The 10996-nt window shown below is 35.1% G+C and overlaps 2 protein-coding genes across 2 annotated transcripts; both read left to right on the top strand.

The window, feature by feature from the left end:
* The first annotated feature begins 2148 nt into the window (after positions 1-2148).
* On the top strand, positions 2149-2958 carry LOC115966462. Its single transcript, XM_031085695.1, has one exon. It carries the CDS (start codon positions 2149-2151, stop codon positions 2956-2958), a length of 810 nt encoding a protein of 269 aa, XP_030941555.1.
* Positions 2959-5668: 2710 nt separating this feature from the next.
* Positions 5669-6892, top strand: LOC115966461. The gene has a single exon (XM_031085694.1). It carries the CDS (start codon positions 5669-5671, stop codon positions 6890-6892), a length of 1224 nt encoding a protein of 407 aa, XP_030941554.1.
* Positions 6893-10996: the final 4104 nt, after the last annotated feature.

Genomic DNA, 10996 nt, shown 5'->3' with positions numbered 1-10996 from the left:
CTTGAATATGATACTCTTAACGATACTTTAGTCTTTTTAAACACATAAGAAAAGTCCAATAACAAACCAATTTGATCTAACTTCTAGACCAAAAAAAAAAAAAAAAAAAAACCAACATCAAAAATAGAAATTTTTTAAACTTAAAACTTATAAAAAAACCCATTTAGATCTTCACAAATTTAAAATAAATCAATCAAATGGTAGATTAGTGGATGAATGTGATTGTTTGGCTATGTACATTGAATGTGGATTTTCATATTTGGGTTTCCTTCCACGCCCTCCTCTCCATGTGGATGTTGGATAGATAAATAACTTGGGGAGCTTCATTGAGTGGTTAATATAACATATAGAAACACAATCACCCTAAAAGATCTAAGTCCAATGGGGGTATGAGCTCAATTATGTTACATTAATCATTCATTCTTTTATCATAATTCAATGTGGGACTTCACTCACATATATACACTCAACAATTCTCTCCCACATGTTAGTCTTCTTATCATCATTCAAAGTGGGACTTCACTTACACATGTATGCCCATGAATCTACTAATCACGTGTGAGTCTCTGCCTTATCCATGAGAACCTCGCACCTTTGCCTTATGAGATTTTTTCCTTTACTTGCGTGCATCATCCATGGCCCTCCACATGTCAAACCATATGTCTTTTATCCATTGGAACCTAGCACTTGTAGCACCATTCGCAATACGCTTTTGTTTGGTCTTTTTCTAGGATCATTTGTGTGGGCTTTATAAGCTTGTCTGGTGCAATATACAGTCCTTGCTCCAACTGCAAAAGAAAGCTTGATAACCCTGCCACCTTTGTCTCACTCCACCATTGGCTCTGATATCACTTATTGGGGGAGATAAACACATTGTGGATACTCCTTGAGTAGTTAATATAACATAAATAAACACACTTAACCCAAAAGTTTTAAGATACCTTAGTTTTGTCCCCCGCCCTATCTTGACATAAACATGTTTAATTTTTGGAAACTTGGTTCTATTTAATTGGAATGTACATGATGGAGATTACACGGACCAGATTTATGTTGATTCTTTTATTTGACCCCCCTTAATCCTTGAGTGTTCCAATGGTAAGGAAATACAGTCTTACTTATAATTCATAAGGCCTCTATATCGTTTCTCTCTTTATGTGTTTTATCTTAAATAAATCTACATCTTCTTTGTTTAATGAAATCTCTTCGAAGGCTATTAAGGTAATGGTCATTTAGTCCATGTTTGTAACTAATTTAACCAATAAGAGAGAGAAAAACCAAAAGAAATTATGTCGATTTGCTGGCACTTGATGGGCGGTTGGGTTATGCTGGAAATAGAATCTGTTGGGGGGAGAGAAAGACCTTGGGAACCTCCAAGGTGTTATCTCCCCCAACATAATCAAATTTGGTGGATCATAATTATTAATAAATAATAATAAGTATTAAACTTAAGTGATAAAAATGAAAAAATTTTAAATCTTTAACACTCCGAATGTGAGGAAAGAAATGAATAGAAAGAAATTAAAGGAATTATATTAAACTTTTCCTTTCATTCCTTTCTTTAATAATTTTAATAGAGGAAATGAAAATGTCATTCCCTTATTTGGAAATTTAAGTAGGAGGGAATAGAACAATTAGGAGGAAACACTTGTTTCTCTTTATTCCTCCAAAACCTTAAATTTTTATTCCCCAAAATTGGGAGGAATTGGAGGAAATATATGTAATTTTAATATAATTTTTACTTAAACTCTCAAAATTTCTCTTTAGATATTTATTTTAAAATAGGGATCAAATATTATTAGAAAATAATTCTATTAATTTCTCTCTATATTACTTCCAAATAAAGTTATTTACCTTCCATTACTTTATTCTAAAACATTGAAACAAAATTATTTAATTCCATTCTGCTAATTTCTTTTTAATTCATTTTCATTACTTAAATACATTTCTTTCGTGTAATACTAAGTACTAACTAGTAAACTTAGTTTCTCCTCGCTAGCGAAAGGTGGGTCTCCATCTTCCCCTAGGTCGTAGAATAGCCGTCCCTTCTTTGAAGGTGTTTGTGTCCCCCAAGGCATCAAGTTTGCCTTGAGGCTTTGTGGTTTCTTTTCTTCCAGGGGTTTAGGGAAACAGTTTTCTTTATTCCTTAGGATGGATGACCTAACGAGATCATGGAGTTGTTTAACACTATCAGAGTGCGAAGGGTCAAATCTTCGAATTTCGGAAGAACAGGCAGCAACAGAGTACACATTAGCTGCAAAATTCTTGACAAAGCGAGCCCTCAACATTGATGCTATAGCCAAAACGTTCACACCATTATGGAGATCAGTGAATGGTTTTAAAATCAAAAAAGAGGGGGATCATGTGGTTTTGTTTACGTTTGATAATAAGGAAGAGATGGAGAAAGTTATTGGAGCCGAGCCATGGAGTTTTGATAAACATCTCATGGTACTACAATGCTATGATAGAGATATAGACGTGAAGGATATGGAGTTTAATAGAGCTAGCTTCTGGGTGCAAGTTCACGACCTTCCAGTGAGATTTCGGAGGCGAAAAGTGGCCGAACAAATATGTGAGGCGGCAGGGAGGATTAATACTTCGACTGATGATTCTGATTTGGAAGGAGAAAACTTTATGCGAGTTAGAGTCTCAGTGGATATCACTCAACCTTTGTGCAGAGGAAGGGTAATCTCACTTGACAATGGCAAAGAATTGTGGGTGTCTTTTAAGTATGAGCGATTCCCCAATCTGTGCTATTGGTGCGGCTGCCTAACTCACAATGATCGTGATTGTCCTCTTTGGATTGAGAGTGGAGGAAGCTTGAAAACTGAATCACAACAGTTTGGTTCCTGGATTAAGGCAGCGCCGTTTATGCCTGCAAGGAGAAATACGGTTAAAGTGCCTGGTTTTTTTGCTAGCAGGAAATCGGGTGCATCGACGACGAACAGCGAACCAGTTTAGAAGCCTCCTGTGGTGGTTGTCCGTTCAGGTAAACCTTCGCCGGAGGTTATTCGTCCTGCTAAGGAAAGTATTAATCAGTCCTCAAGTGCAGATCTTGTTCCGGATTTCCAGGAGAAAAATATGGAGAATTTGCCGCCATAAGAGTCAAGGAGTGTCACGACTAAGGAAAGAATAAATCTGCTGGATTTTGAGGAGAGAAATAAGCAGGCCTGTGAGTTCGAAGAAGTAATAGAGGATATTGATAAGGAAATTCGAAAGTTTGACTTGGTGGATTCGAATGTAGCTGAAAACAGAGCATGTCTTGGTAAGGCTCATATTATAGAATCACCTTCTTTTAAGGATCCTAAGGATCTACATGTAGAAGCACGTGAACCAATTAACACCTTTTTACCACGTGCTCCTCAAGCAATGACTTCCAATCTTCAAACCAGACCCGTGCATGTTGAAGGTTCATGGAAAAGAGTTGTTAGAACTGAGATAGGGGCAGACATAGTAATGACCGAAGCAGTAGGGGAGAAGCGTGTGGCTGAGGAAACAGAAAGCTTACTTGAGTTACCAAAGAAAAGAAAGGTTTCCCAAGCAGGCACAACCAAGAAGAAGATATTGGCAGAGGCTGAGTTCCAGCCCTGCCAGAAGTAATGAGTCTACTAGTGTGGAACTGTCATGGGCTTGGGAACCTACGTACAGAAAATGAGCTCGTTACTTTGATACGGGCTAAAGATCCCTCTGTCGTGTTCATAGCCGAAACATGGGCAGATGATGCAAGGCTAGACCGTACGTTGAGCAAAATAAACTTTGATCAGAAGTGGGTGGTGTCGAGGGTTAACAGAGGTGGTGGCTTAATGTTATTTTGGAAGAATTCTGTAAACCTTACTGTAGTAGATTCACATAGGTATTACATTGACACTATTATCAATGGGAATTCTGAGAATGAGTGGAGATTTACTGGCTTTTATGGGGAACCTGAGACCTCAAGGAGAATTGAAGCATGGAACAAATTGAGGTCTTTAAATTCAAGGCAGAATAGACCTTAGCTCTGTGCCGGGGATTTTAATGAAATTATTCGGCATGATGAGAAGTTGGGTGGACCTAGGAGGGAGCACAATCAAATGTAGTTATTTAGAGATGTGATTGATGAGTGTGGCTTCATGGATTTGGGTTTTGTAGGTTCAAAATTTACATGGGAAAGACATTTTGATGATGGACACTCTGTTAGACTAAGACTAGATCAGTGCCTGGCTACTAATTCCTGGTTTCACAAATTTCCGGGAACTAGAGTCCATCACCTTCAATCTATGTCATCGGATCATTCTGCACTTTGGGTAAATTTATTGGGATTGGAAGAGCCGAGTAGGAAGAAGTGCTTCAGGTTTGAGGAAATGTGGTTGTCTGAGCCCTCTTGTGGTGAAACTATTGAAGAAACTTGGAATAATACTTGTGATCCGAATCCAGGCCTAGCTATCTTGAAAAAGGTGGCTCAATGTGAACAGGAATTAACTCGGTGGAGTAAGCATAACTTTGGTCATGTGAGAAGGGAATTAGCAGAGAAGAAGAAATTGCTTGTGGTGGCTAAAAATGAAGCAATAGTCAGTGGGGACAACTCTCGGGTTAGGGGTTTCAAGGCTGAAATCAATATCCTTCTAGATAGAGGAGCTAGAATGTGGTGCCAAAGGTCACGAGTCTTATGGCTTAGTAAAGGTGATAGCAATACAGCCTTTTTCCATAGCAAGGCAACAAAGAGGTTCAGGAAGAATGTAATCAGGGGGATTAAAAATGCTAGAGGTGAGTGGTTAACCGAGAGGGAGGAAATGGGTTTGGAGTTGACGACCTACTACGAAGAGCTTTTCTCCTCTTCACAGCCGAGCCTTACTGAGGAGGCTCTTGAGAAAATCCCTTGCTTGGTGACGGAAGAGATGAATGCAGACTTGGTGCGTGATTTTTCAGAATTGGAAGTGTGGGAAGCTTTAAATCAAATGGCACCTTTAAAGGCTCCGGGTCCGGATGGAATGCCTCCACTCTTCTATCAGCATTTTTGGGAGCTTATGAAGCTTGATGTAACCACTGCCATCCTCTCTTGGTTAAATACAGGTACTTTACCCGACCCTATAAACCATACTCTTATTACTCTTGTGCCAAAAGTTGATAACCCTGAACTTGTAATGGAGTTTCGACCTATTAGCCTATGCAATGTTCTCTACAAAATATATTCCAAGGTCCTAGCTAATAGACTAAAGAAATTCCTTCCATCCCTAATCATTGAACACCAATCTGCTTTTGCTAAAGATCGCCTAATCTCAGATAATATTATGGTTGCCTTTGAAACCCTCCATCATATGAAGCATCATAGCTCGGGTAGACATGGTTTTATGGCCTTAAAACTAGATATGAGTAAGGCTTATGATAGGGTTGAATGGGTTTATTTGGAGAAACTTATGGAGAGAATGGGATTTTGCTCTAGGTGGATTGCTCTTGTTATGAGTTGTGTTAGAACGGTGACATACTCCATTATGGTTAATGGTGAACCCATGGGAATGATTCATCCCAAACATGGTATAAGGCAAGGGGATCCACTCTCTAATTGATGCAAAAGAATCCTCTTCCGGATCGTATGCTTGGAAAAGCATCTTGGAGGGTAGGCAATGGGAAATCTATCAAAATCTGGCAACATTATTGGCTGCCACGAAAACACCCAACTTTGGTAGCATCTTCGATGGTGGAATCTATGGAGGAAGCTACTGTGGATTGTTTGATAGATGAAGGGACACGCATATGGAATGCTGATATGGTGGATGGAATGTTTGCACCGGAAGAAGCAGAAGAAATTAAGAACATTCCATTGGCCCAGGTAGCTACTGAAGACTCACTGTTTTGGCCACTAGCACAGGACGGTAAGTTCAATTGCAAGCTGGGGTACCGATTCTTAAAGGAAGCAGAGGATGGTTCTCATAGGGAGGCTCGACCTGATCATGAAAAAGGCCTATGGAAGAAAATTTGGGCTCTGGCATGTCTGAATAAGGTGAAGAATCTAGTTTGGAGAGCTTGCCATGACTCACTTCCATCAAAGAGCAATCTTCTGCGTAAAACTATTATCACGGATCAGACCTGTGACCATTGTCGAGGTGAAGCGGAAGACATGATTCATGCAGTATGGACTTGCAAAAACCTGGATTGTGTGTGGGATAAGGATACCGCATGGAGTTTTCGGAACCAGACTTCTTTTTCCAGCTTCAGTGAATTGATGGCTTGGGTATTTGAGCATCAACGGAAGCCAGCTCTCTTTGCTTTCACGGTGTGGTCCATCTGGACTCAAAGGAACCAGATGCGCTCTCAACAACCATGTTGCTCCCTGAACCTTCTTTCTCAATTTCCAGCTGAGAGATATTCAGAATATCAAGCTATCTTACCGCCATCTTCACCTAGTAGACCACGCATGAGGACATGTTGGAAGCCACCTCCATTGGACGTCTTCAAAATTAATTTTGATGGAGCCGTTTTTGCCGAAGAAAATTGTTCAGGGGTGGGAGCTATTATCCGTAACAGAGAAGGCTTGGTGCTAGCAGCCATGACAGAAAAAATTCCCCAGCTCCTACAGCCGATTGAAATTGAGGCCAGGGCAGCCACAAGGGCTCTTGAGTTTGCTAGGGAGGTGGGCATCTCAGCAGCTATCCTTGAGGGAGATTCTTTGCTGGTGATTAAGGCGTTAGAAACCAAGGATGTTGGACTTGCTCCATTTGGTCTTTTGATTCAGGATGCTTACAGTTTTATTCCAGCTTTTTCTTTATTGTCTTACTCTCATACAAAGAGAGAGGGCAACTTAGTAGTGCATGATTTGGCGAAGTTAGCTGTTACTATCCCAAATTGTGTAGTATGGATGGAAGATGTTCCACCGGAAGTTGTTGATTCATATCAGGCTGATTTGGCCAGGTTTTCTTAATAAAAGTTCGTAGCATTCATTCTCAAAAAAAAAAAAAAAAAAAAAAAAAAAAAACATTTCTTTCAATTCAATTTATTTCTATTTTTTTATGATTTACTTATTTTATTCTTTTATGAACTTTCAAACAAAGTGTATGGGTTGAAGGTGTAGTTTAATATTTATTATTTTATTTTAAAAAAGAACTTTTTATATGTTATTAGTCTTATTGCGTTTAGTTGAAAAAAAAAAAAAAAAAAAAGAACTCTAACGATGTGATGATTACGCATTTTTGTCGAAGTAAATCTCAGAGCACTTGATATGAATCATGTGACTATGGGATGAAGTTTCCTATGAACTCCAATGCTGCTTTTTTTCTTCTTTTTCTTATTTATTATTTATTATTTATAGTACAAAGTTTAAGTACAAAATTGGTTGTATCGTAATAACTTTACTCAATATTTTATTATTGAAGGTGAATTTTGACAAATCCATCATTGAATTATATCTTCTTTATATATCTTTTATGTTTGCAAAATTTCTAGAAAATTAAAGATTAATAGCTATATCATCAATAAATTGTTTAAATTGCAAATTTTGTAGTTTAAAATTATGCATAAAATATAGGCTTATATATCATATAGTAAATAATATCTGATTGATACAAAATTTGATATGTGTATTAAGAGTGCAACAAACATCTAATTCAACAATTAGATTTTCAAAATATGTAGTAATTTTTATTTTATTGAGTAAGGTTGTAACCCAAAATATGTAGTAATGTTTATTTTATTGAGTAATGTTGTAGTCTTGAGCTACAACAAATTTTGTAGCTAAACTTTATCATTGTTTATATGATGTACATTATTCCATCCATAGTTTCCTGCCATTTTTGGTCATATTAGTGATTAATCTTCCTTTTGTCCCTTGGATTAATTTGATGGAATCCAAATCCATTGCCCCAACGATGTGTCTTATGATTCTCTTCCTATTCTAGTTATAGAGGTACAAATTCCATGTTGTAGTCCATTTCCTATGAAAAAGAGAGCAATCTTTCTCAGATAAAATTTAGTTACAAAATTGATTGTAACCTAAGGGTACAACCTTACTCAATATCTTTTTATTGGTAATGAATTTTAACAAATCCATCACTGGATTACATTTTCTTCTTATATCCTCCATTTTTGTAAAATTTTTAGAAAATTAAAGATCAATAGCTATGCAAGTTTTTGTAGTTTAAAATTATGCATAAAATATAATCTTATAAATTATATGGTAAATAATATCCGATTAACACAAAATTTGACATGTGTATTAAAAGCATAAAGAACATATAATCCAACAGTTAGATTTTTGAAATATATAATAACGTTAACGGTATTGAGTAAAGTTATAGTTTTAGGCTATAACCAATTTTGTAGCTAAACTTTGTCCATCTTTCCCTCCGAGTTTTTATTCTTTCCACTAAACGATTATTTGCCAAGCTTAATACCAGTTAAAACAAAATAATTTTCTCTTTTCAGTCCACTTTGGTCCATTCAATCCAGTTTGGTCTATTTCGTCCACATTGGTCTAATACGGTCCACTTCCGTCCAATTCCGTCCATTCGGTCCATTTAGATTGACTTCAGTCTATTTAGTCTACTTTGGTTCACTCTAGTCCATTTGATCCATTTCAATGTACTTACTTTAGATTAAGAAAAAAGAGGTTTGGGTTGAGAATATCTATTTTAACTATGAATTTATTAAAGAATATAGATCTCAACCCTGTTCCAAATTTCATTAAATTTAAGCAATCCACATACATTTAATGGATCCAATGTCATTTCAAATCCATTTATTTATTTATTTTCCTTAAAAATAGACAACTTAACATTACTTATTGTTAAGTTCTAAAGCACTATTAAGTCACGTTCAGACCTTAAAGCCACTAAATTTAGTCCTTAAGCTTGATTATATATTGAGTAATATTAATCTAATATAAGAAAATCAAATTAAATTATAATCAAATAATGGTGCGTGTGTGTGTATATATATATATATAAATATTAGTTGCTACCCGTGATGCACGAGAATAGCTACTGAATGAGTTTTAGGAAAAGACAGAACCATTATTTTTTAGTTGGAGTAGTAAGAAAAAATGCATTAAAAAAAATGATATTGAAAGAAATAGCACATAATTTTATTAGTTAGGCAGAAGAAAGTAATGTTGTTTTATTTTTTAGTTTTTTTGTGAGAAGGAATAAAAGATAGAATCTTGTGTCTCTAGTTTAGTTTGTATCGTATATATAGATATATACAAGGTAAGTCGTTGTATATATAGCAATAGATGTCTATCGAAAGGTCATAGCCTTTCAAATTAGATATACCAACAGATGCCTATCGGAATGTCATAACCCTTTATATTGGATAAACCAAAAGGTGTCTATTGAAAGGTCATAATCATTTATATTGGATATATATGAAAGGTGTTTATTGAACGAAAATGTGTCTATTGAATGAAAATGTGTCTATTGAATGAAAAAGTGTCTATTGAATGAAATGTCTATTGAATCAAAAGGTGTCTAGTGACTGAAAATGTGCCTGTTAAATGAAAATGTGTCCGCTAACAAAAAAAAAAAAGTGCATATTTAATGAAAATGTGTTTATTGAAGAGTCATAATCCTTTGGGTATAAATAGTGGTTCATATTCATTTGGTAACTTCTTCTCAATTTCTTCTCTTTCATATTTCTTAAAAATACAAAAAACCTGTGGATCTTCTCCAAAATTGCTATTTATAGAACCCAATAATCTTGATTGTATATGTGGTTGTTACTTTGAAGTAGTTTGTACATTGCCATAGAGATTAATTATCAAATTAGATTTTTGGCATTTCATTCAATTTTTCATAACTCGTATCGTCTTAATTGTATGATCAGTTGATCAATAACTTCAATTTTGAAAAAAAAAAAAAAAATTTGTGGGTACCCTTGTAATTGCAGTCCGGAGTCAGAGTATATGGAGGAAGTTGTTGAAACCATCCTATCGTCACATTGATGTTCTTGCTCAAGACTCTTCAATGGTCATCCCGCAAAATGAAATGATGCTTTAACTGGTCAAAATTCTATTGCTTAGTGGACTCCCTTTCTTTCTTTCTTTTTTTACAAAATATTTGTTTAGTTCTAACTTTTTACTGCCACTTCACTTTGTCTACCACTTTAACATTTTTCTTTGTTCCATAGTTGAAACCAATGTTAAATTTTCTTTTACTTTTCTAATATGGGTCAGTGGAGTGCGTGTCCTTGTTTTCTCTGTGGGTTTGTTTTCATTCTGCTCCTTGTTTTTCATTTCTTTCATCTGTTTAGTTTGGGCAGTTTTTTTTCGTAGTTTTTTTTTTTTTTTTTTTTTTTTTTTTGGGTTAAATAGTGGAAAGGTCTAAGAATCAAACCACACAATTGTTTGGTGTTTTTAAATGTTTACGTGGCAGAAATTTATGTAGTCACGTGGCGCAATAAAGAATGGTTAACAAAAAATCAAAAATTTTGACTATTAGTTGTTATTATTATTAGTATTATTATTATTATTATAGGTAATTTCTCCATTGGGATTTCAATGCCGGTGTAGCATTTTGGTCGATTTTTGGTCCAATTCAATCAATTTGGTCATGCTTGGTCCATTTGGTCAACTTCAGTCCAATTTGGTTAAATTTTAGTCCATTTAGTCTATTCAGTCCACTTCAATAAATTTAGTTCACTTCAGTTAATTTCAGTTCACTCCAGTCCATTCGGTCGACCTTGGTTCACTTTAGTCTATTTCAATGTACTTACTTAAAAGTAAGGAAAAATAAGTTTGGTTGAGAGTACCTATTTTAAATATGAATTTATTGTAAAATATAGATTTCAAACTAGTTCCAAATTATATTAAATTTTAGAAATTTAATAGAATGTTTAAAAAAAATATTGATAGATTAATATTACTCAATATATGCCAGATCTTAAGAGTAAATATAGTGGCTCTAAGGTTTGAATATGATCTAATAGTGTTTTATAATTTTAACACTATTAATTAATGTTATCATATATAATATTTAAACCATGTAATAATAATATTAATAATAAAAAATAACATTTAGATTATATCACAAGATTG

Source organism: Quercus lobata, chromosome 11 (assembly GCF_001633185.2).
Source record: "Quercus lobata isolate SW786 chromosome 11, ValleyOak3.0 Primary Assembly, whole genome shotgun sequence".
Taxonomy (NCBI): Eukaryota; Viridiplantae; Streptophyta; class Magnoliopsida; order Fagales; family Fagaceae; genus Quercus; species Quercus lobata.
This window is presented reverse-complemented; position numbering and strand designations above follow the sequence as displayed.